Below are 26,607 nucleotides of genomic sequence, written 5' to 3' on the forward strand. Positions count from 1 at the left end.
TTCTGCTTAGTATATTCTTTCAGATGTGGACTTCTGTATACTTTCCTGTGGTTCCTGGATGGAGATAAAGGTGCCTTCTTACCCTGGTGTTTAGGAAAACAGAAAAAATACCAAGAAGACTAGCTTCTCTTGCTTCAGACCCTCTACTCCCACTTTTTTTTTATTTTTACTTTTTAATATTGCCTCCAACTGAAACTAAGATTGCTCTTTCCTCTACTAGACTTTCCTCTTCTATAGTGAAGGCCCCTCTCCACTCTGTTTAGAAAGGATCATGAGCTTTAGGTTGAGAAATTTTAAGTGCTTGTACATTGTTTCTTGGAGAATCCTGTACCATTGTTAGCCTATTAGTAATTACTCACTTCAGATCTATTTATAGTGTCTAAGTTCTGGACGACACCTGCTCAGTAGAAGTAAACGGAGCTGGGAGACCAATTTTAGTGTGAAGGAAGCAGGATAGCTTGCTGAATGCTGTATTTTAAGCATTGCTTGTAGCACTGTCCAATATTACATTGCACTGAAGTGTCCATTACAAGACCCCGCTTGTAGTTTGTCTGCAACTTTGCCATGTAGTTGGACGAAATTTTTCAGTACCAGTCCATTCATTCTTTTATGCATATCAGAAATGCAGTCATATATGCATATAAAAAGATTTGCTTGATTTAAGTATGAATGAACAGGGCTGGCAGAAAAAGCTGTGTCTTTTAAAAAATCGTGGTTGTGTCATATTTAAAAAGAACACTGACATCCTCATGCTTTGAAGCAAGGAAGTGTAACAGACTGGAAATTACAAAAGTATGTTAATGCAACAGAGCTGTCCAGAAGCTTTAAAAACCTTCTCTTGGTCAGTTTCTGTTGCATTTTTATCACAATGTACAGTCAGGTGCAGAGCAGGTAACTGCCTCATCGCTTACAATATTCAGTATTCTTTACTTACAGTAGTGTCCTGGTTTCAGGAACTCCTACATTTTTGGTAGTGAATCTCAGGAATTATTTGAGATTTTCATAATGATTTCTTTGTTGTTTTATAAACTGATACACTGTTTGAATATAGTGTTGAAAATAGACATAGTATCCTATTGAGAATCAATGACCAGAAATAATGTTTTGGGTTCTTCAGTATGCAGAGATGCTAGGTACTCCTTGTTGAGGCACATTCCCTCACAAGTCTTTCTGGCTATGTCCCTGTTCCAGCTGTCTTGAGAAAGTTACATGTATGTGTTTTCTGCAGTTACTCCTTCCACCCTCAGTCACTCCTGATTAATCAACAATTATCTGGAACAATCACTCAGCAGAACTTTCTTTTCTCCTCTCATGTGAAGAACAGGACTACAATGTACTGTTTCTTAATTGCTAACTGAAGTGGAAGATGTTTTCTTCTGCAGAACTAAAGATCCTACCACATGCATTCCATTTGAAAATGGAGTCAAGTTGTAATTCATGGCTTTGTTTTTTCCTTAGAAAAATAAGTTGAAGTATTGCTCATGTAGCATCTGAGAGGAATGTTATTAACATTGCTAAGGCAAGTCAATAAATTAAGAAGTATCCAAATGACTTCCTGTATAGGTGCTTTAAAGGATATGCACTATAGAGAAAAGACTGGTAAAGTTTATGTTAATAATGCAACAGATGGTAAAAAATAGAAAGTGTAAAACTGAAACTTTATGATCAAAATCACTTGAGGGGAGGATAAGAAACTCATTTCTTGTGCTAAGAATATGCTATAGCGTTTCCTCACAGCAGGTTTAAATTTGGCAATGGTTGTAAATAGAAATCAATCTCATCATAGAATCATAAAAATAAAGGTTTGGGAGGGGTAGTTAAAAGAATTTCTGGATTGAAGTCCAGCTAGACATTTCTTGACAGATATTTGTATAACCCATTTATAATGGCACTTGATATAGGAACTTCTCATTCTTGTTAGTGTTCAATCAGTGAAACAAAGTTTTTCCTAAAATATACTGTATTTTATTTGTTGAAGATCAAATCATAATCTTCTACTACTACTTGAAGAACAATTGATAATTGTTCACTTTTTGTATAAATTCTGTTATAAAATCTTTAATATCTCTCTGTCTCTGTCAATTTATCTGTCTGTGGATGCTCCATCCTTGGAAGTATTCAAGGCCAGGTTGGGGGTTTTTTGGACTAGATATTCTTTAAGGTCCCTTCCAACCCAAACCATTCTAAGATTCTTTTATATGAGAAGATTCCTGCTAGATATGCTTGAAGTTCTCTATTTTCCTTCAGCTCTTCTTTGCTAGTTGTGTTTTATGAAACTTTTTTTTTTTTTTGCTTTTCTTTAGATTTTAATTTCCTACATCTTTCTTGAATCATGATGATGAAAAATGACACAATATTTCACCTGGAGCCTAGTTAGCACCAATGAGAATGAAATAATTTAATTGCCTTACCACTGAACTATCAGACATGTGCTGTTCTTTCTGAAAGAGTGTTGGATTATCTTGTGTGTTTATGGCCCAAATTCTTACCTGTTAGTTTGGTTTGATTTTGAAATTCTCTTCTTGCCTTTTAAAATGTTTAATATCTCTTCCTTCCCTGTTTCCCTTATTCCACCAAACATTCCAACAGTAGAAACCATTAGTACATTAATTTTTTCCAATTAACCAAGTCACTGAGGTCTTGCATGAATCATGAATCACCTTGATTCTGGTTATTTTTTGGTAATAGAAAGCAACCCAGGGGTTGTTTTTCAGTTAGTTGCACAGTCACTGGGTATTTTCTTTATCTAGTCTACATTTTTAGTTGGCCTATGAAAACATGCTGTGGAATACTCAGGGAAAAAAAAAAAAATTATTCTAGATTTGTCACATCTGTGGTGCCAGTTATTCAGGAGTTCATTCATCCTCTTAAAGACAGAAAATAAGATTGATTTAACAATGTTTTTACATGCCCATGTTGGCGCTTTTTATGTCACCTTATAATTTTTAATAAATGTACTCCATTTTCTCTGCCTGGGGACATGATTTCTATTTTCACTTCTTTTATTCTTTTTTTTTTTTCCTTCCCGCCCCTCTAAAGGGAAGCATTATATCTGTCTCTTCTGACCTTTTGGAACCACAAGCCTTCTGGTGGATGCAGTTGATAGTGATCCATGCATTGCTTCAGTTAGTTCCTCGATGACTCAGTGATACATAAGCTGCATCATATCTGTTTAAGAATAATTAAATTCCTAAACCTCTTTTTTTCCATGCTCAAGCCTGCAATTTCTTGCTAAAAGTAATTTTTTTTAGTTGTAGTTATGGGTATACCATGCTATCTTCATAAAGAGAGCAGGGAGGGCTGTTGATTCTGCATCACTTATTTGCTCTTTTGTGTATAATCTGTACTTCTCTTCATTTTCTATTTGCTTCTCATGTATCTAGAACAGCTTCTTACTATTTTTTTACAATTTTTTCCTCTTCTTTTTTAACTTAAATTTGCATAACTTTCTGATTTTTTTCCACAGTGTTTATGCAGTTCATTTATACTTAGAAATTTATCTACTCTAGGTATGTCATAGTTTCCCTGCTTTTATGATTTTGATTTTCAGGCTGTGGAAGGAGAAATGGTATGATCACAAAGGTGTTTTAAGAACACTCTTTTGGGTGAGTTTTTGTTTTGTTTGTTTTTTGTTTGCTTTGTTTTGTTTGTTTGTGGTTTTGTGGGGTTTTGTTTTTTTTTCTTTTTCTTTTTTGCTTTGCTTAGGAATAGTTCCCCTTGTGAATATCTATAGGATTTGCACTTTCTCCTGCTTTCCTTTATTGATCAGTATAACTCTCAGGAGACATTACCAGAATGATCCCTAGCTCTATTGAAATTATATTTTCTGAAGTTCTCATCATCTCACCATCCTCATTCTTTTACCCTCACCACTTCTGTACTTGTAATTGATTGTAATCTATTTCAGAGATACATCATTGATTGTAAGATACTTTGACTTTTTAAATACAGCCTGGAGACCACAGATCCTAATAACGGTAAGGGTGTAGGTGTTCTTTGATGTCATAATTGACAAACTTTGTTAGTAACAGTCATTTAATCAGAAACACTAATATAGAATTTTAAACAGTATCAACTCTTACTAATTCTGGTATGGATCTGAATGAACTTTATCCCTAAATTTAAAAAAATGGATGAAGTCATAGAATAAACACAGACTATAATGTTCATTAATTTTTTTTTTAGTTAGTTCAAATAAATTCAATAGAAGAATTGCCAAAATTTGTTTTCTAGACAAAGTGAGAAGCTAAAAAAACTATTTAGATCTCTGAACTCACCTAAACAGTTCAAAGACATTAATTTTGAGAAGATTATTTTTAATTGAAATGTACAAAAGTTATTTGGAATTTGAATCCTAATTTGTAAAGAATAGTTTCACACTGAACTGTAAAACAATTTCAAAAAGAATATTAGGACTATGAGGATTACCCATACAGAGTTGAAAAAAAATGGGATTGATTGGCAAAGCAGGAAATACAGAGGAAAAAATGAGAACTTTCAAAAGTCAAGCTGAGTCACTCTGGGTGAAAGAAATTAAAACAAATAGTAAAAGGTTATTCAGCTATATAAAACAAATAGTAGAAGATTCTTAAGCTATTTAAACGAAAAGAACTAAAATAACAAGCAAAGTCAGTGTGAAGATAGGATTAAACATTCTAGGTATTGTCTTAAGTCTTTGTAAATTGTTGTCCTAGTTTTGCTAAAATGGGAGTAAAGCAAGAGGTGGCTTAATGGGCAGGCAAGTGCAGAAGTGGAAATTACCCCAGACAGGCCAGAAGGAAAACTTGGAGTGGTTTGTGTTTGAAGTCAAAGGGACAGAACAACACCCATAAAAGTGTCACAGAAAAATTGACATGTGAAATTACAAGCTTTGTAGTAGAGCAACTTATGTTACTTGATTAAAGAATAGCCAGTGCAGTTTGTGTATGTCAAAAGATAGAGAATTGATGGGCAACTCTCACTCTGTTGGTCTCATATCGGCAGCATGCAAAACTTTGAAAACAAATCTTGAAGCAGAGATTTATTAAATGCATTAAGGTAAAAAGAAGATAGAATAGGCATATTGGGCTTTATTCTTATGGATTAATCGTGACACACTGACAAGGGTTTTGAGTTTTTATTTTTGAGAATTAATAATGAAATGTTATCTGCTTAGATTAGAATAGTAGCATGGAAAAGGAACTGGCTAGAGAGGAAATGAGAGTGAGAAGTGCTTAAAAAAGATCTGCTGGGCTTTTAGCAGAGCTTGTTGTAGGATCAGTCTTCAGATTCATAGCATTTAATATTTTCATTAATGAGCTTGACATAAATATTAGGAACATGTTACAAGAAAGTCGACAGGCACTGTCAATACAGAAGGGACTAGAACATCATAAAGAACTATGTGGCACTGAAGTTTAGAATAAAAAAGATAAGAATAAATTTAATAGTGCAATTAGGAGGCTGTACAGCCAAGGGCTGAGGATGAGAATGACTAGGAGCCTAATGGCTAGAATTAAGCAGGAAGAGGATTTAGAAATACCAGCTGATCAGAGGGTGATGGTTCCATCAACTGGGTAAGAAAATCTGAATGTGAACTAAATGTGAAAGCAAGAGGTTAGCTGTGATCGTCCAAGTTGACACTTTTAGTTCCTGTATGCTTTAATGTTTTGGACTGTGGCATCTGAGCATGCTCAGGTATTTGTGCCTGAGCACAAATATGCCAATTGGTACCTGGTGAAAGGGAAAATTAATAGTATGTAGAATAAATTGCTTTTAAATCACATCAGATACATAATGATGAGTGTCATTGAAATGTTCATGGGGAAAAATAGTTCTGCCTTCAAGTGAGGATCTGAACAGTGGCCAGTAAACAAGGCTGCACACTAAGCCCGAATGTTGAAAGGCTAATGATTAAGTGAGCCCTCTCTGTTCTATATTTTAAGTCATGAAACACTTCTGTGTAAAACAGCATCTGATTGTATAATTAAAACTGGGTTTTCTGCATGTATGTGCAGGAGCCAAATAAAGTTTTGAAACCTTTTTTAGGCACTTTAAGTGCTTGCCTATGCAATGCCTGTATCTGTTTTATGGTCTGTATGATCTATGGGTTCTTCTGTGTTCTCTAGCCAATTCTGTGTAACTTACTTCAGCCTTTTATTTTTACAAGCATTACTTTGGGAATGAGGTTAATTGTGTACACAATTGTTAATTGTGAATATTAGTTTCTGTCCTTTTGTTTATCTATATGGTTCATTTGCAGCCTGTCTTGACTAAGAAACAAATTGTAGCTGATAGATGTAAATTGATGCTGTTAAATACCTTTTTAATGTATGTGCTCTCTGATCTGCTTTATTTTCACTTGCTACTGATGCTCTGCTATGCAGACATCAAATTGCCTTGAGGCCGATTTAGCTATATATAAAATTTCCAAGCAACAACACCAGTTTTTGATGCCCTTCAGAAATACAATGTTAACATTTTCATCATTTTGTGGGGCTTCATCATAGGTTTGACCTTAGCTAAATTATGTAGTTATATTTTGTTTTAGCATTTCTAGTTTTTGACTCCTCTTCCAATGCTCCAAATATCCTTAAAGTTTTAGTGCCTTGAATAAGCATCATTTCATCCACTTTATTTCTCAGAGGTAGTTGGTTGTTGAAAGGAATCTTTCACTGCTGTGGAACAAAAAAAAACAACTGTCGGTGAAACTAGCTTAGTATTTTTGAAACTCAGTCTAGCTAATGCTGAATCTTTGAGAAGTGTGGACTTAATAAGCATTTAGTTCTAACTTTTGAAGACTGAGCCCACAAACCTGCATTTAAAAGAAAAGGGTTGGGGGGGAGAGGATTCATTTTGCTTTCACTTCTGTCACATCTGAAGCAATTAGAAATTATAAATATTGAAAATCTTTTAATATTGACTCAATACATTTTGGGAACAGACTTCACTTTTTTTATAATTCCATTATATTTTTGGCCATGCTTGGACCATTTTTCCTACTCTACACAATCTGGAGGCTACCTACTATATTTTATTTAGTGTCTTTCAGAAGAAGCCAATGAATCTCAGCGGTATGCATCCACAGTAGCTATTTAAGAGTTGGTTGAATTTAACACATTTTAATTGCGTAAGAAATCTTATTTACATTTTGTTTCTCAAAGATTGTAACAGCAGTAGTGTTAGTGAACAGCAGTAATATAAAAGTTGCATGTGTTTTACAGAGTACATGAGACAAGAGGGCAGCGTGCATCGGAGTAGGTGGCCATTTCTTGTGCTGTTGCTGATGCTTTCTCTGGAGTTTTTCTTTCTCATTTATGTTTTCCTCTGCTTTTACTTGTCAGTGAATGGACAAACAATGTGAGAAGGATCTTGCATATATTTGTAGCAATAAGTCTGAAAAGCTCTGTTGCCACCAGGGCTCTAGAAAAGCTGTGGAGAGGTACAGGGTGTTGCTAGGCAACACCACATGGCCACAGATAGTATTTTTCTTTTAATTTATTTATTCTTCAGTTTGAGTGTGTCCTGCTTGGAGCCATTTGGGTAATAGTTAAGCAAGCACATAGAAATCAGAGAACTGCAGGAGTGGAATAAAGGAATGCAATATAAAAATGTAAAAAAACAAAAGCCATGACACATAATTAAATGACTGAGAGACATGAAATAATTAGTAAGGACTAGGGGAGAAAAAGTAAACAAGCATGAAGAAATAAGAGCAGGAGAGAAAAACCCAAGTTATGAAAAAAAAAAAGAAAAGATAGGGCACTATTGAAGAAAAATTAAAAATTGAAAGCTCAAACAGTGTATACACAAGGGAAACAGGGAAACTGCTGCATAGGAATAAGAATTAAAAATCAGAGATAAAAATGACTTCAAGAAGAAAAGGGAGAAAATTCGGTAATGATGTTAAAAGAATGATGATTTTTGTTTCTTTTTGATTTGCATCATCCTGTTCATTCCTATTACTCTATTTGCACATATATAATAGTAGCAGTGACACTCAGGAGCTGGGGACTGATTAATAAGTCCAATATGTTTCCCAGAGAGGAAAAATAATTTAAAGTAAGAGTTTCAGTGTTATTTAGAAATTATTCAGTCTGCCTGTTTTGAAATAACATTTTCAAAACTAGGTTATTGCATTTTATTGAAAAAATGTGTGTGATTATACTCAGGGTGCTAGGTTAAGCGCTGGTTGCATAGAGGGAGTGGGTTGTTCATACTCTCCAAGTTAAACAGAATAAGCAGGGGCAATCTGTCCTGTGCAGTGTTCAGGGAACTAAAAGGCCTTCACTTGCAATAGTTGAAGCCATTTATAGGCTTGAATAGCGTAGCAATGTGAGGAAAATTCTGTGACAGAGACAGCCTGGCTGGGAGACCCATTTAATTAGCTCAGGAGCTGTGCTACCTGGCCCAAATGTCTTGAGCAGTGTTTGTGAATTAGACTCCTCCAAAGAGTGCTAAGCCAAATTCAAATCAAGGAGTCTTGCATTGCAGTTCTCTTCTGGTGTATCTTGGCTCCATATGGCCCTGATTGCTTGGGAATTGCTGGGAAGGTGCTTGGCTAGTGCTTTGGGGCATGCTTGTATTGTTCACCTCAGCTTGAACATAGCAATTTTCAAGAGACTGACAAGAAGGGGAATACAGCAGCCTGAGCTGTCTGAAGGCTGGCCATAAGGTTTTGGGAGAAGAAAACTAATCAGATTGAGACATGGAAGCTTCCAAAGGAGTAAAAAGCTTGCAGGAGATAGTAAATGAGACACAGAACTGTTACAGTACAGATACTGCAACACAATGTATCAAACAACGAGGCGTGGAAAATAAATATATATGAACTGATTCTTGCTAGATGTTTCAGAGATGTTCATTTCTCCAGCCGCATGGTCGGGGATCTGCCGATGAACTGCTCAATCACGGGACCCGAGGGTCCTTGCCCTGGCAGGGGAACACAAAACAACCAGTGGGGAACAAGGCTGACCAGGGGCAGGGAAACCCCGTGCCTCCCCCCAGGGCCCCTCTCCCAGGGCTCCATGGCAGGGGGAGGGACCCCAACATTTCACCTGTTTATTTTTAACAAAAAGAAATTTAGAACTTAACATTGAAAACAACTGGATAAACATAACAAGAACAGTTTCAAAATAAAACAAGCCACCCTCCTGAGTCTTTAAATGCCCAAACAGATTCTCTGGAACATCTTAAGGCTGACAGAAGGGAGACATGACTCTCTGAGTATGCTTTGTGGGGAAACTGAGGTAGGAGAGGGTTTAATTTCTTCCCTCCCCCTTTTCATCCCCCCCTTGGCATTGGAGAGGAGTTGTAGGGAAAGGGAATTGTATAGGGAAGCCATGGGGTGAAAAATGGATTAGGAATAAACTGGGGATGGGGTAAACTTAGGAAAGGGTTAATATTGGGTATAGGGTAAAAGGGGAAAGTAGGTTGTGGGTAGGGAAGTTGCTGGGATGGATATTGTTTATAATTTTGTGCATAACGGCTGCCTTTGACAGGAATACCTCCAGGCCCAGTAACATTTGCTGCTTGTAAACCCTTCTTTCCTTGCACTATATCAAATTGTACAACTTCCCCATCTCCTACACTTGGGATGTATTTTTCAGGGTTATTCTTTTTAATAGCAGTTCTATGAAAGAATATGTCTTCTTGGTTGTCACATCCTGTTATAAAACCGTAATCTTGTTTAACATTATACCATTTTACTATTCCTAAAACCTTAGCTACGGTGATTTTTCCTTTTTTCGGAGTGGCTGCTGTTTTCTGTCTCGCTGCGTTTTTGCTTTCTCTTTCGCTTTCGCTTGCTCCCGCGTTGGAGATGTCGGGGCTGCTGGGGCCGTCGGGGCTGCTTGTGCCCACGCGCTCTTCCCGGGGTCGCATTTAGGGCCGCGCGGGCCAGGTCGGGCCACGCCGCTCAGCTCTCAGTGCTCTGCCGCCTCTGCTCTCAGCTGCGCTGCCACTGCCTTGGGCCACGCCCATGTCTTGGCCGGGCCCCCAAGCGATGGCCCTGCCCCCACGCCCTGCTCCAGCGTGTGTTTCGGCTGCGTGGCTCCGCTCCACTGCCACCAGCCGCTGCCCAAGCGCCACCCCTCTCAGTCGGGCGTTCACGGGGCTCGCTCCACCATGCGCTGCGCGGGGCCGGGCGGGCTCCCGGTGAGCCTCATCCCGCCGACACTGCAGCTCACGTCACTCCACCCGCGCGCGGGAACTGCCTCGCTGCTGCTCACAGAGCGCTCGGTCCACGTGGCCTGGGTCCCACAGTCCCTGGAGCAGTTTTAACTTCGCAAGGACACAGCTGACATTGCTCAACAGTCTCGGTAATTAAATAATATTCGTGAAAATATTCTTCCATTGGCAAATATTTTGACTCAAAAATGAACTGTGTCCAAACAGTCTTCCGAAAGTCTTTGGTAAGAATCAGATCCCAAGAAACATAGAAAAAGTTCTTAACCATGCCAGGAAATGTTTCAGTTCCTTTTGAGTTTGAATTAAGCTAAAATTTACAAATCGTTGTTCAAGAATCTTTTCAAGTTTAAGATAAATGTCCATATGTGGCTCTGAGAGCCAAGAGTCTTTCCACAGTTCCTCCATAGTTTAGATATGGAATAACAAAACAAAAACAAGAAGAGAAATCCAGAGTTTCTAGAGTTTACTCACAAATCAGTAGCTTAGGGATCGGGGATCGTTCTGCTTGCAATTATCCACCATTTGTTACAGTACGGACACTACAACGCGTATCAGACAAGAAGTCCCGTGGAAAAGAAATATCTATGGACCAATTCTTGATAGATGTTTCAGAGATGTTTATTTCTCCAGCCACATGGCCGGGGCTCTGCCGAGAGCTGAGGCAATCATGGAGGGTCCTTGCCCGCCCAGGGGAACACAAAACAACCAATGGGGACCGAGGCTGACCAAGGGCGAGGGAAACCCTGTGCCTCCCCCCAGGGCCCCTCTCCCAGGACCTCACGGAGGCGGGGGAGGGCCCTAACACAGAACTAGAAGAGTGCATAGTGCCATACTGAGATATTGAGTAGTTAGTGGTCTTGTCGCTAGCCTGGTAAATGGAACTGAGACCTGAGGCAATATATTTATCCTGGATGTTGTTTTCAAGCTACATGTGAATAAACAAGCATTACAGCAGCATTCTCTCAATGCTCTTTTGAATGCCTTGCTGAACGATGTAGCTACTCGTAAGTCCTGTTCATGTCTGTGTGTAGGAAAGTTCTTGTTCCCGTAGTTTCTTACAGAAAATAAATCCATACCACTTATTTTCTTAAATTTCTATTGGAAGATTCTAAAGCTTGTTAAACATGCATGGTATCTTCAAAGAAGGTTGCACTCATTTGAGCAGTTTTCCCTAATTTTTGATTATGCTTGTGTGTCTGTAAATAGATGGCGCAACAGATGGCAGTAACTTCATAGGATCTGCAACCATTGTAATAGGCTCCTGCCTCTGATTTTCTGAGTATTTTTTTGAGAGGGAAAAAAGCATTTTAAGTGTTTGTACTGTCCTACTTTGTTGTTCCTTTCCCACACCCTCCCCACCGAGACTTGACTTTCCGCCTTCTTAGCAATGAGTGTAAGCTTTTGTTTTGACTAACTTGGCTTGATGCATGATACTTAAAAATAGGTAGTTGTGTTGACTCTTAAACAGCTTGGTGATTCTTTCTGCATTCTTATTCTTGCTTTCCTTGTTTTTTTCATTTTGCACTTCCATTTGTTTTTTCTGACTGTATATATTACAGAGTCTGAGGTCTCTGTGTTACTGTATCTTTTGCAATAAGGTACGAGATACGAGTCACTGCTAAGCACAGTAAAGAATGCTTATAATTATAGTAGTCTTTTCTCAATTTATTTTTCTATATGGGATTTGAAAACAGAAAGAAAAAGATAGGAAACGTTCCTCTCATATTTAGGTATTTTAGATGGCAATTAATATATAATGTGTTTAAATATTTGGCTTTTGTGGACATCTCAGCACAAGGACATGTCTTTTGAATCTCAAAGATAATGGAAATAGAGCAGAAATTACAGCCTATTTTTTTTCCCAAAGATATGTGATTTGTCAACTCACTTATATATCTGCTTATGACACATCTCCTGTCATCTACAGTTACTTCTGAGTTAACATACAGTTAAAAACATAAGAGCTGAGGTAACATTTTGTTGGGGTTTTGCATACCAGTGTCCATAGTTCATGAATGAACTTCAGATTATTTAAAGTCAAATAATTCTTCTGGCTTTGATGAACAATGATAGTGATGGAAAATTTGGAACAAAATGCCAGCATGTTACCCAGCTGCACCAAGGTCTCGATACAAGGGTCGTGATTTACTCTCTGCAGCCTTTTTCCTAATACTTATTTCATTGACTTGGATAGATACTTCTCAAGTGAGCTGAATATTTCCAATTATTCCTCTGAGGAAATTTAGTGTCAATTTCACATTTTGCTTTGTTTCATTGCTACCTAAGTAGCAATGTGATACTGATGCTGCAATCCTAATTTTAGATAACACGGTAAGCCAGAATAGAAGTGTATATACTCTTCTCTGCATAATTCACCTGGTCAGATACCTGGTGGTATCTTAGTAATATTTTTTGTGGACTTATTTTAGTCACAGCAGTGAAGTATTTCACATGTTGCTGTTTTCTTCTGCTAAGCTAAGCAGAGAATGGGATTTCCCCCACTCCTTCTGCCAGACAGAAACACTGGGTTGCTTGGAGCCCAGAAGTCATAAATCCTACAGTGTTCACTCTATATGAGTCTAATCCTTTGGTACTGTGACCAGTTACTCAGATGTTGGCATTGTATTTAGCAACTCTTCAGGCTCTTTCCGGGGGAATTAAATATTATTTTATGTAAGTCTTTTAGATGTTGGGGAGAATTAGGAGCACACATGGAAGGGGGTGGTGCACATGTTTCTATAACTGTCCATAGATACAATCTAGGTGATCTGTAAGATCAGGAGAGACGGACCTTGGTATGACCTTGCTGTTGTGGCTTAACCCCAGCTGGCAACTAAGCACCACACAGCCACTTGCTCACACCCCCCTGGTGGGATGGGAGAGACAATCAGAAGGGTAAAAGTGAGAAAACTTGTGAGTTGAGACATAGACAGTTTAGCAGGTAAAGCAAAAGCTGCACATGCAAGCAAAGCAAAGAATACATTCAGTACTTCCTGTGGCAGGCAGGTGTTCAGCCACGTCCAGGAAGGCCAAGCTGCACATAATGGTGACTTGGGAAGACAAACACCAATCACAGAATCATTAAAGTTGGAAAAGACCTCCAAGATGATCAACTCCAACCTTCAACTAGATACCACCCACTAAACCATATTGCAAAGAGGAACCACTCTGAACCTCCTTCCTTCTTCTTCTTCCCCCAGCTTTATGTGCTGATGATGACTCCATCTGATCTGGGATATCCCTTGGGTCAGTTGGGGTCAGCTGTTCTGGATGTGTTCCCCTCAACTCCTTGTGCACTCCCAGCCTCCTTGCTTGGGGTCTTGATGCTGTGTAAGTGCTGCTCAGCAATAGCTAAAATATCGCTGTGTTATCAACACTGTTTTCAGCAGAAATCCAAAACACAGCCCCAGAGCAGCTGCTATGAAGAAAATTAACTCTCCCCCGCCCAAATGCAGTTTTTTTTTGGCAAGAATCTTATGCGAAGCCATGAGAAATAGCTAAAGCAGATTAGTTTCTGCAGAACTTGTTGGGAAAATTATTATTTATTTTTTTTTACAATTGAGGCAACAGCAAGATGAAAGAAAATGTTTTGTTGTAGCCTGTCTGAAAAATACTGCTGTTGGACAATAAAATGTGCCATGTAAGAGATGAGAGGTGGCATCTTGGGCTGAGGAAGCAAACCTGTTACATATAATTTGCTTTTATTCCACTACATAAGACAGGACCATACTGTTTCAGGATGGTGTTTACGCCTTTAATTATAAATTCAATTTTTAAAAAACTTTTATATTTGATAATTCTTTATCTATTGCATGAAAAATAAGAGGTATCCTGTAAGTAGGTTCTCTCAAATATGTGGGGTTAATTCCTTAAATTCTTGGTCATTTGGGTTCTAAAAGAGCAAGGGCTTTTGGGTATGAGTGTTTCCTTATGCTCTTTGTTGAAGGTCAAGAACATAATCTGTTCCTTAGGAGTACAGTTCTACCTACCTTTTAAAGATTCTTCCTTTTTTTCCCAGGTTATGAGCTCTGTAAATGTTAATTCTCAATATGAGTCTGGTCTTTACCTGCATGCTCTCATTTTATTTAATCTCAATGAGTCAAGGGAATATTTGCCTAAGCAGAGTAAAGAATCCCAAGAGAAAAGCAAGCAGGGTTGAGGTATGTGAAAGTAATAGGAGGGGAAGGGAGTACAGCATTTGGGATGTTTTTTTTCTTAGTCATTAGTTATATTTTCACTATCAAGTGGAAATAGTATATTTAGAAATTCTGTGAAGAGCCTGTGTCTCTTTATTTAAACTTCATGCTCTTAAAGAATTAGATTTTAAATTCATGTTGAGAATATTAGGGTCTCCAAGAGACAAAAGGCAGGACTACAGCCACATTAAAAAAGAAACTGTATTTAGATGAAGCTTTTGATACTCTTAAGACATGATGTATATTGTTCCCTGCTACAGAACACTATCCCATAAAGGGAAGCAGTCTTACAAGTGTCCCTTCAGATGCAGAGGGACCAGTAGCTTGTTGCCAAGTCTTCTCATTCATCTACTGATTAAGTTTAACATTTGTTTTAAGAAGAGAAAGAAAAATGTGAGTGAGGCAAAGGTTTTCCTTTTATTTTTTTTTCCTCCCTGAAAGTTTTCTCTGTCTTTTAAAGCTGAGTCACAAGAGAAGGAGCATTATAAATTGTCCTGTCTAGTTAGTGGCATCACCTGTGTTCTCTGCTCCATTATTATTTCCAGCTGTGCCTCTGGTTTCTTGCATATCTTTTGTAGCTCTTTATTCTTTTGAGTTCCTTGCTCTACTGTTCTTTGTGTTACATGCTTGGTCCTTTCAGAATGTTTTTTCTCACCCTCCCTGTATCACTACTATCTGATGTGTTACCCATTGCCAAAACACGTGGTGTCTGCATCTGCTCTGACAACAGCAGGTTGAATTCAAGCAAGATACCATACCCTTATGTGAACATGAAGGCTGTGATAAATTTGCCACTTGAAATTTGTGCGTGAAACAGCATGAAAAGGAAGTTAGCAGAATGCCATCTCAGAACTGAACATCTTTCACAGCCCCAGTAAAATTGCAAACTAAAGTGTTAACTACGTTTAACAAGTAATTAACTTCTATATGATTACCCGTCTTTAAGGATTAAATGTGCCGTATTTTAAACTGGAAAGAGTTAAAAAAATCCAAAATTTCTGCTTTCATTTCAGAATTTCCAGTTGCATTAACAGTATTTCTGGTAATTATTAACAAAACACCACACTTGCAGTTTCAGAAAATAGCACATGCATCAGTATTTCCTGGTATCAATCCCGTATTAGCAGTATATTCCCATTTGTGGAGAAAATGTGATACTTGTTCTTGAGTTTGCATGCGTGCTGTTTTTTATAAGTGCCTTAAATTAATATACCTCCAAAAAAACTCTGAGAAAGCAAACATGGTTATGCTAATAAGGCATTGATTAAAGCCTCCCACAATTCTATTCAATGATTTTTTTCTATTGATTTTTATTTGATTCCTACCACTTAGGCTGGTTTTCTGTTGGAATTCAGCTTTTTTGGATGTACTAATATCTATATTTTTCTAAGAGCTTGTCTGGCCAATATGGCTGTATCACGTAATGAAAATTTGTTATAACGAATGTATTGTGAATGGCATGCTGTCAAATGTTGTGTAAATACCTGAGGGCTCAATATACTTTCTGCAGATATTAGAAATATGTGTGTATTTAAAAATTTTTTTTAAAAGGATCTGTGTTTCCTTTGTGAACAGCTGGTCAGTTTGCAGTTTTAAGCTGCTTTTTTCCCCTTTTTGGAAAAAGAACCCCTTGAGAATGAGTCACAACAAATAGGAAGAAGGAATTTAGTAAGCAGATATTGCAAAGATCATCATATGTTACAGATAGGATCAAACAGTCCTTTTACGTGTTTAGTTTTTAAGACTGCTCTTAAGGTAGGGCCCTCTGCAAATGGCATCAGTTTTGTTTAGTTGCTCAGTATGAAGACAGTTTCAGGAGGCTTCCTGTATGGAATACAGCTATTGGTTCTTGAATAACATTAAAATAAATGCAATATTTGTAAGTCATTTTACCCTATAGCAGATGGGTGCTTAAGTCTGTGAGAGAAGATCAATGGAACCATTTAGCTTTTTGTGTTGTTTCAGTGTAGAAAGACAGTCTGTTCCAAATCAAGAGAGGAGTCTGCTAAGAATATTTAGGTTTCATTGAAATAAAGCACAGTTCACATCAAAAGAAGTAGATGTACTATTTCAAATTCATAACAATTGACTATTAGTCTGTTTTTAATATTTTTTTTTGGCATGTAATCCTGTTTAATTAGATTCTACTCTCTCTGTTGTTTCAAGATTCCATAAACTGGAGTCTTATATACCAGCTGCTAAAGCAGGAGTTACTGTCTAAATGATATTCACAATGAGTATTTGGAAGGTTTACAATTATACCCTTGCTAATAAATTGTGCTATTTTCCCCAACAGTTTTAAGTGCTAATCTTCAGAAGGCATTTTAAAATTAGCTAAAATTCTGTCAAGAGATTTACAAAAATTGTAAGCATGAAGATAATTATGTCACAGTCCTTGGACTCCATCTCTGATTGTGTGCATAAATCAGAAAATGTCAGCTGTGTTTTCCCTTAATAATTATCCTTGCAGCAATATATTACAGTTTAGATTACTATTATAGCGTTGCTTTAGGTTTATAAAACACAAGTTAGTTATTTCTGAAGTTTTCTGCTGATAAATAATTCACATTTCTAGAATAAGGAATTATTTGTGTTAAGATTTCATATATATTGATAAGAAGATCAATATGAAAAGCAGCTCTCTACACTTTTTTACGAAGTCCCCTGAAAGTACAACAAATTTTGTTACAATTTTGTTAAAGAAGATCACTTCTGCAGTATGGCCAACATTTGCAGAAGAGCTAGCTAATGTGGTCACCCTTGTAGCATGTGTGGAACTTGAAGTTTTAGGGACTTTTTGGACCAAAATTTGACAATCTTCTTGCTGAATCTGTACGGGATGTAGGTATTTACAGTAGATTCTATAGGTCCCCAACAGTTTTGGTAATCTGTTGTTGGAACCTACCTCCTTAAACATAATGAATTAAAATATCAGAGTGAGCTACTAAATCCTGCAGAATATGGACCAGGTTATTTCGTTCTAAGGACTCAGAAATCTAGGTACAAATACACTTAATAAATTAAATTTGTCTGCATAAACAGTAGGAAATAGTAAATAAAAAATTGTACAGTTGAGAGCTGTTCTGTCTTTCAATTACTATACATTCCTTATGTTTAATACACAGAATGTTTGACATTAAAAATGTGAGATTTACTCAAGCTAAGAAAACGTTCTAAAACCGTGTGGAAGCAACAAATTCCAAGAATTCAGCAAGCCTAGTACTTACCTTAAAAACCTTTTTCACAGATGAGAGAGATGGTGTTTCAAGTAGGGCTTTTAATTTGGCAGTGTATCAACGAGGATAAGAGATCTACTTCAGTGGTGCAGGCTGCGTTAGAATAGGTCTTACGGTGTTGTCAGTACAAAAGATGTTATTTCTCAACTATCTCAAAATGTGTGTAGAGACATTATCTGTAATTTTGAAAGTCTTCTGTAAAGTATTTCAGGATAGATTTAAAGTAGCAAGATATGGCTTAGTGTGATCTCACTCTTGTTTTGATGGTTAGAGGAGTTACGGTTGATTTCAGTGGAAGTGGGGTCATATTTAGCCCTACTGTATCACAGAATGAGCAAGTTTGAGTTATGGTCTTCTGAAGACTCTTGCTCCTGTTGTGGCAGAGCAGAGGCAGAAGTGCTTTTGTGGTTTAGGAGATGCTCACTGGTGACACCAGGCAATAGACTGCAGTTGGTTTCTGAGCTACTTCCGCAAAGTTCTTCATTTGACCCAAGGGGCCAAATGAAGAATTGCTTTTCCAGTAAGTCAACAAAGAAAGCTTTTTCATCTAAGACAGAAACATATGCAAGAAACCTAAGATGATGAATGTTGAGAGATGGGTTTTAAAAAGTGTAACTTCACTTTTGCCAGACTATCCGAGGCTTTTATTTAAAACTAGACGGTTTCTTTATTTCTATTCTTACTTGAGCTAGATTGTTACTTCAGTCAGTGTCAGAGTATTTTGGCCTTGTCACTTAACTGAAAATACAGAATTGCGAGCACATAGTCTTTGCTCCCAGAGCTTGGAGTTTATTTTATTAACAAAAATAAATTGTAGCAGGAAAAAGTTGTATTTTTGTGGTTATGAGAGGAAAACTTTTCAACTTGTTCGTTAATCTTCCTTCTTCCTCATCTTCGAAGATACACTCATTAGTCATCTTTCTCATTTCTGATTATACATTTTACCAGTATGCTGTGTGTGATGCCACAGATAGTTGTGGATATCCAGCCTACATCTCCATTTTTAACTAGTCATGAAGCTTAAGATCTCATATGATAAATAAGCCATTTATTTATATATAAAATATCAATACTTGCTTCCCACTCTTGCTTTTTGGTACACTAAAAAAATTCCAAGTATTTATCCTAGAATCCTATAAGAAGCAGCATTTAGACTTCTGTGGCATTTTTACACGTAATGGTATTTCAACTTATGATGACCATGTCCCTAATTGCAACTCTCTACTTATTTTTCCTCCCAGACTTCTCAAGGGCGATATTTAATTCAGTATCATACAGAACTATAGATCTACCAAAAGGGATAACATATAGATTGCTATATAATTATTGAATCATAGAGTTAAAACTTCTAGACTGTATCTATATCCCCAAAAAAAATCACTTGGCAGTGAGCCACCAAAAGCAATTTTTTCACTGCTTGCAATTTAATTTTTTACTTTAGCTGCTGCTCAAAATGAAACACCTTGGACTTGAATTGCTCATTATACTTAAGTCTGTGAAATATTGTGGCCCACAATATACTGCCCTATGCAATATGTTTATACATATGAGTTATTTGATAGCACGGATAATCAAATGAGCTCAGTTTTTGCTACTTCAGAATGTAAAGCTCACCCTGGTCATGGTCTACTGAAATTTCCTCATTTCCCAGACATATTTTTCAGAGTACTCTCATGCTTACAATTTCACTGGTATTGGTAGCCTTTCTCAGAAACTGATATCCTTTTGGATGATCTACAAGTATCGCATGTGAACTGATACTCAGACACATGAAGTGCCATCTATGCACCTGTAGCTATGCCTGCATTTGATATTTCAGACACCCTTTTCTGCTTCCTCTGAGAGGATCAGGCATGCTTGGATGAGTGGAAAAGCCGTGGGTGTGATCAGCATTTGCGTACTCTCCTGTTCAGTATGTATGCAGTAACTGATGACATGGTCCTGTGAGGTCATTTTCTTTCATGAGTTTGCTTCTGGCTCAGGTTTTAGCACATTTTCTCCTAGTGACTCTCCAACTGCTGTACCTTGCATGAGAGCTATTTGGCTGAAGTAGTTGAGGAAGATTCTGTGCAGAAACAATTCTCAGAAATGGTAGAAGTAAGTTCATCTTCTTGCCAAGTGAATTGGTACATCATCTATTCTTTGAGTCTGTAATTTTTTTTCCATTTTTTTTTGTTCTGGGTTATCTGTTCATTTTTGCATTGGGTGTATAGTTGATATGGAGTATTTTGTGTTTAAGGCTAAATGATCACAGCATTTTCTTTAGCTATGGGCCACCTTTGTTGTCCTTCATCCAATTAATACAGTATAGTCTATATAGACAAAGAAATATCAACTGAATTTACTCATTTCAGCATTTTCTACATGGACAGGACCAGTTATTTTAACTTGTACAGTCTTGAGACAAGTTAGTTGTATTTGATAAAAATCTGCTTTGGATTGTCTGTCATTTTTACATGCTTTATATCACAAGGTCAGGAATGAATTGTGTGAGGCTCAGATTTTCTGAACCTGTCCTGAGGTGCTGGAAACAGGATTGTTAAAACATTGTCCTTGGAGCAATATTCCAGATTATGTTTCCTTTGGCTTCTATTTTCCTGGAGGATGGGAAGTTTAATTTTGCTTGCATAGGTACTTTTAGCTTAGTATTGATGCATCGAGGATCCTTCAATGATTAGTACTGTTGATTTGGATTTCTTTTATCTATTTTAAATGACTGGCCTGCCTGTGCGTGCTTGGAGCTGAAGGTCAGTGTATGCTGATCTGAATAATGGAATACTTCATTATACAGCTTCCATATCTTTATTTTGCAATCCCTTTGACTCTTTGAGTATGAATTTGCTTTGCAAAGGACAACTGATGATAATATAAACAAACAAACAAACAAAAAAATCACATTAACCATGGGAGAAGAATTACTGTGACATACATAGTTTTTTACAAAGGAGAAAAAAGATGTCAAAAGATCCAAATATGTGTAGCTCTGTTAAATTTTCTGCTCAGAAATGTATTATTACATTAAAACTTTGTATTAAAAGGTCTGTAATCTTATCTAAAAATAATGATAGTTTAAATGTTAATTGGACAAGCTAAAATATCTTGCTAGGTCATTTACAAGAATCTAATAATTTCCTCTACAGTGATGCTTTTGTAGCCTCAGATAGAATGTAATTATAAAAATAAAGAATCAATGCAAAAAAGAAAAAACAAAAGGTAACTCTTACTGTATTTATTGTAACTAGTTTTAAGATGTGGTCTTAAAAATTAATTCACTTATTAAATACTATGAAAGCAATGTGACCAAATAATAGTGTCCATAATTTCTTTAAAATTATGGCTACATACAGAGCCTGACAATCCTGCCTTTGAGGTTGTTAGCAATAGGAACTGTTCTGCTTGCAACTTGTTTCTTTTACACCCATATGGCAAAATTATGCCTCCCAGAGGTAACTTTTGGTATTGGAGAAAGTTGTTGTGGAAGACAGGGGTAACCTAAAAGCCTCCTGTATTGATTAAGCCTCGAGAGAATATAAAAATCCTATGGAAGATGCAGATGATTAGAGAATTTTTGTTCGCTGGTATTTCAGATTCACTTTGCACAGACACAAATTACTGCACTTCCCAGCATCTTCTGAATCAATTTTACTGTCTTTGTGGCAGCAGAAGAAAAGGATCAGTGCTCTGAAGTAATGAAACCAGTCACACATTTAGTAATAAATTACAGAATATATCAAAGTTTTAATTCATTTATTGTGACAAAATTGTTGGTTTCATATTACTTTTAGAAATATTGGTGAACTCTAATCTGAAAAAAAACATTGTGGTTGAGGTGTCTGTAAACAATTAATCTTTTCAATTTCTGTTATGTTTTAAAAATTAAATAAGAATGAAATATGACTGTTTTTTTCCAACAACACTGTTACATTGGGACAACATTTATAACTTTTATTATAATTCTAAAACACTCATTTAGATTTCTGTTCTCCTGTGTGTATAGTAGCATTGTAGCCTCACATAGAGATAAATGGGGAAAAAAAAATTAAAGAAGAAAAAGTAAAAATTCTATAAATTTCATTACGGAACATTTATAAGATGATTTCCATGACAACCATATAATAAGATTCATGTTTACTTTAATTCTGAGTTCTCAATGTCTTTTTAATGACTCCCATGTAATTAGAACAGAATGCATAATTTGAGGTAACGTAATATGAATCAGTTTTGTTTGCGTGATGTTGAATACTGTTAATACATGTACAATGAACTGTTTAAGACCTATACATGGCTATGTCCATTTGTTGCAGAACTGTGAGAAACTGGAAAATAATTTTGATGACATCAAGCACACGACTCTTAGTGAGCGAGGAGCACTTCGAGAAGCAATGAGGTAAGTCTGGGTCACCATAGCAACAGTCACAGATGTGGTAAAGAAAGAGTCATTCTTCATTATTGGGGGAACAAATGAGTTCATTGCCACCATTCAGCTCTATTCTCTAAGGTATTAATTTGTCAGTGGAGAGGCTTCCCTTGAGGCTGTACTTTGGTTTTGAAGCTGCATAAATGTTAAGCCTGACTGCACAGTAAAAAATGTAAATGTTTAATTTGTTATTTAAAATGCTTAGGGGGTGCCTTGCTTTATATTTATACTAAACTGTGAGTGAATGAAAATATTGTTCATCTAAATTCTGTAAGTGTTAAAGCAATTGTACAATGGTGTTTGAACAAACCTGTATTTGCTTTAAATTGAATTTGATTTTTATTTATATAGTTCCTGTGTACTCTGATTTTATCACCAGATTTACATGATTTTGGTTTTGGTAACGGAATGTAAAAATCTGTGTGGTCCATTATATGTTGTAGAGATGTATAGTTTGCTTAATATCCTCATATTGTTGCACTTAATACTTATTAGAGGAGGTTAAAATTAGTCAGAAGATGAATTATCTGCCATCCTTACTTGCACTGCAGAATATCTGGGTACAGGACTCTAAAGAAACTTGCCAGCTATAGTGTCTGGAAAAGGGAGTGATTACTATGCTGAAAGGTAGTGAAATTGAAGGCAGATTTTCTAAAGTAACTCACCGAATAATCAGGAAGATGTTATTTATAGTACTGTCTGTGAATCAGAAAATTATAGTAAGCTGCACCTTTAAAGATTTTGAAATTGGATAGTAAAATGTAATGATGCAAACATAGTGCTTCATCTCACTTGCCTGATATGAGAATAACTTCTTACACTTGAACCAGTGCAGTAAAAAGTAAAAACAACAACAACCCCTCCCCAAGAATCTACTTTAAAAAATAAATACACCTATTTGCTTTGACTGTGTTCATAATCTCTTTAAATTTATGGATGTGTATGAATGACTTGATTTGCACAACTCTGACTTTATGTCTTTATGCTCATGATGCTCTTCTCTCGTATGCACTGACCATTTGAAAACATATTCTTACCTACAAGTATGCTGAACATTTCAACTACCAGTGCTGTAAAAATAATGGCATTCATTCACCTTTCTAATTGTGATTTTTGCTTTATGCTCGTTTTGCTTCATACGTTTAGGGTTTTCTCCCAGTGTGGTCGGTCATCGGTGTATCTAAATCTTGCATGTAATAAATGGAAAGTGATTAAAAGCAAAGATTTGGGGAATTTTTGGCACATGAAGCTACCTTCAGTATTTCCAACAAATTGGATTTCAAGTTGCTGCTGTCCTGTAACAGTGTTCAGGTTTGCGACATTTTGCAATACATGACTCGGCAGGGATAATATTTTAAAAATTTGGGAGCTGGCAGCTCTTTGGTGATCAGCATTGAATAGCAAGGGGAGCTTTGGCATTTCAAAGGTCATGTTTGTGTTATAAAGACTGTTTAGAAGATTCTTGTGATTCTTTTCTGTGCAAAAGCGCTTTACTATCTCATAAATTTGTATCCTGGCTATTTCTGCTAGCCATTCTGAGAAATAGTTATTGATTGTGAAGTGTGACAGATATTGTGCAATGCTGGAATTCTCTTAATTGCAGTCAGCATTAAATGGCTGTTTCCTTAGTTGCTTTTTTGATTTAAGATAAAGAAAATACCTGACTTACTGAATTTATACTGTAATGTGTTTTTATAACATACTCGAGTGGCACATGAAAGGTGGAAAATGTTAATTTAAAGAGCTATATGCATGTAGGTGTACATATTTTTCTAAATGTGTGTAAAAGACACTTGTTATTTTAGGTTGTACAGTTCTTTCAACTGCTAAATTGTCGCCTTATTTACTGGGTGGCTGCATTTTTCTGTTTGGATCCCAAGATGATCTGTACATATGTAATTCAAATGGTACATTTTTATAGATTAAAGTTCACTTCTCCTTTTCATGACAAGAGTGGACATTGGACCAGGCATGGGAGGACATAGATTTCCTGACCTCAGTATTATGAGGTACCTGCCTCCTTTTGGTAAGGGAACCTTGTGAAGAGGGTTGCACATTGCACAAAAGCACTAAAATCATGTGGGCATGAAAGCAACAACAACAAAAAATCCTAGTTGGATAGCTAAGGGGATATATGTGGATCTCAGATGAGCCTTAAGTTGAGTGGGCAGTCTGCCCAAACCCTCTTTGATTTCCCAGAGTGGTACTACTGGTCTGCCAGATGAGAAATACAATGAACCTTTTCCCCCAGTGCTCTTGTTTGGAATGAGACCTTCCATTTTAACTTCATCTTTGAGAAAAATGGTCAATTTAGTATGGGTTTCAGTACACTTCTAGTCTGTGAGTATCACTGTGCTCTGCATAAACAAATACTAATATCCAAGAAGGGTCTTGTTCTGTTTCCAGCTCTTCAGTATTCAAATTAAGGATTACATGAAAATTATCTTTCTTGTTTATGTATATAGATGTATGCAAAATAAACTTTCTGAAGGGTTTTGAAATTATCACAAAGCCTATGAACTTTCTCTACTTCTACTGCACATTTATTTTAGATTTTGAATGAGATAATGAGCTGATAGTAGTTTGCCATTATTCAGTATATAGAGAGTGGTATTGTAAGAATTTGATTTACTTGTGATTGCACATAAAATCATAAAGCATTCAATTTGGTTAATGTTTTGCTTATTTTGTTAATGTACTCCAAATGTTTTATTTATTACTATACTTTAATGCAGCTGCAAAGCTGAAGTAAACAATAAAAATCCATTAGTTTTTTGAATTGGAGTTTATAAATGGACAGACTGTTGCTTTGCTTACCTTGAATGTGTATACGATAAATTAATTGAGTATTTTATGTAGTAACTGGGTAGAAAAATATAGCTATATACCTATAATGTCAGGTTGCCTAAGTAAGAGCACTGAGCTTTTGTTGAACAAAGCTCAATTTGTTTTTAATATGTAATCACTGAGAAAAATCTGGATTCAAATCATCAGTAAAGCTTCATCTAGAATTTTAAAGGAGCTTTTAGACTGGTTTGTCTGCTATGAGACGACAAGTATTTGAGGAGGAGGAAGTGGTGTAAGCTGAGGGCTGACACTGGTAGTCTTTTCATAGATGGTGAAACCAGAATGTGGAGTGCTACAGTAAGCATTCCTCTGGGGAAGTAGGGTACAGTAGTCTTGAGGAGTCTTAAAATTAGGCAAACACAATAATGAAGCCCCTGCCTCCTCAAATTATAAAGTAACTTTTAGGAGAAGTGTGGCAGAAATCCAAAGTCTCTCTCTTTTTTTTTTTTTTTTAATGTGGTTTCTGTAGGCCTGTTCCTCCAGCCTGTCCAGGTCCCTCTGTAGTGTCACCACTCAGCAGGTGGTAGATTGCTTTTGAACACTGCATATATGTTACCATGCGTTTTAGACCTGTGTCTAGTGTACATTTCATGAGCCTGGTGTCAGACAAACTAAGCCATAGTGTTTTAAATGAAACCTTCTGAATCTAGTGTTGCAATTGCTTGCTTATCAACTGAGTTGGTAAGCCACCATGGTGGGTTAAGGTGGTGAGCAATCAGCGAGGCTGGTGAGGTGTTAATATGTAAATGGATCCTACTCGTAGGTGGATATGGATATGGTCTGTCTTGTGAACACTGACTGAGTATGTGTGAAAGCTTTGCAAGTGAAAATTAAAGCTGAGTATTTTTGTATAGTCTTCTTGTTATTAAAGGAAAATTTAAACATATTTATTCGTACTTTGAAATGGGAAAGGAAAGAGAAAGTTTGCTTATCTGTTTGAATCGGTATAAAAGATACCGAAGTTCATTTAGAATTTTCTTTTGCATTCATATATTTGCATATGGTTTCGGATAATATGAACAAGGGAGTGAAGCTTCAACTGTGATTTCCAGTTTGCTAGAAACAGTTTCTGTTAATGATGATATTCACTGTTGTCTTGACAACTGTGCAAGCTGGGGTTAGTAATAATCAGGCTTCTTTTAATATGGTCTAGACTCTCAGATGTATTTGACAAATAGTTTCTATGACTGGGCAAAACCCAAGAAAATTGCAGTGTAAGAAGTTCCAAGGTTTCACAAATATTCATTAGTTTGCAGAGTAAAAGCTGGGATTTTAAACACGTAAACAAAACAAGTCTGCAGTGCAAACTAAAAAATACGTAGTAACCAACTTGTTTGGGCTTTGGCCTGAGCCGTGGCAAATACGGGTTCATATTTCGGTTCTGAGTCAGGCAACTTGATTTTCCCATTTTAAAATGCGTCATAGAGCTCTAAAGTTAGAGAAGCACAGACATGAAGTGTAAGGTAATAAGGGCAATGAAAATGTCATGTTAAATGTATTTTTGCTTTCCTGTATTGTTCTGGGAGATGGGACCAGTCTCAGGTAAACTGAAAGGGAAGGTGAGTTAAGAGAAGTAAAGGCTTCTGGGTTCCTGATCCAGCTCTCAAGAGATTGTCTGTTCAAAGAAATCCTTTGTGTTCTGGGAAGGTGGGAGTCTCTGAAGCAAATTCCGGTATTCCAAAGTTCTGTACTTCAGTAAAGCCTTCAAGACTGTCTTCCACAGCACTCTCCTGGGGAAGCTGGA

General features: G+C 36.7%; 1 protein-coding gene across 11 annotated transcripts in view; it reads left to right on the forward strand.

The window, feature by feature from the left end:
• DPYD (dihydropyrimidine dehydrogenase) overlaps positions 1-26,607 on the forward strand; it is a 366,543-nt gene that overhangs the window by 40,353 nt on the left and 299,583 nt on the right. For 7 of the 11 annotated variants that reach the window (XR_011152352.1, XM_069022644.1, XM_069022647.1 and 4 more), the window contains one exon: positions 21,904-21,986. The exons of 1 other annotated variant lie outside the window; for it this stretch is intronic. Coding sequence is in view for 9 of the 10 variants with exons in the window: in XM_069022644.1 (XP_068878745.1) it covers positions 21,904-21,986 (83 nt within the window). In the remaining variant the exon portion in view is untranslated. Of the gene's footprint in view, positions 1-3,907; positions 3,978-21,903; positions 21,987-26,607 lie in introns of all 11 variants that reach the window. 3 more of the 11 variants (XM_069022640.1, XM_069022641.1, XM_069022642.1) reach the window with 1 other exon arrangement.

Source organism: Aphelocoma coerulescens, chromosome 8 (assembly GCF_041296385.1).
Source record: "Aphelocoma coerulescens isolate FSJ_1873_10779 chromosome 8, UR_Acoe_1.0, whole genome shotgun sequence".
Lineage (NCBI taxonomy): Eukaryota > Metazoa > Chordata > Aves > Passeriformes > Corvidae > Aphelocoma > Aphelocoma coerulescens.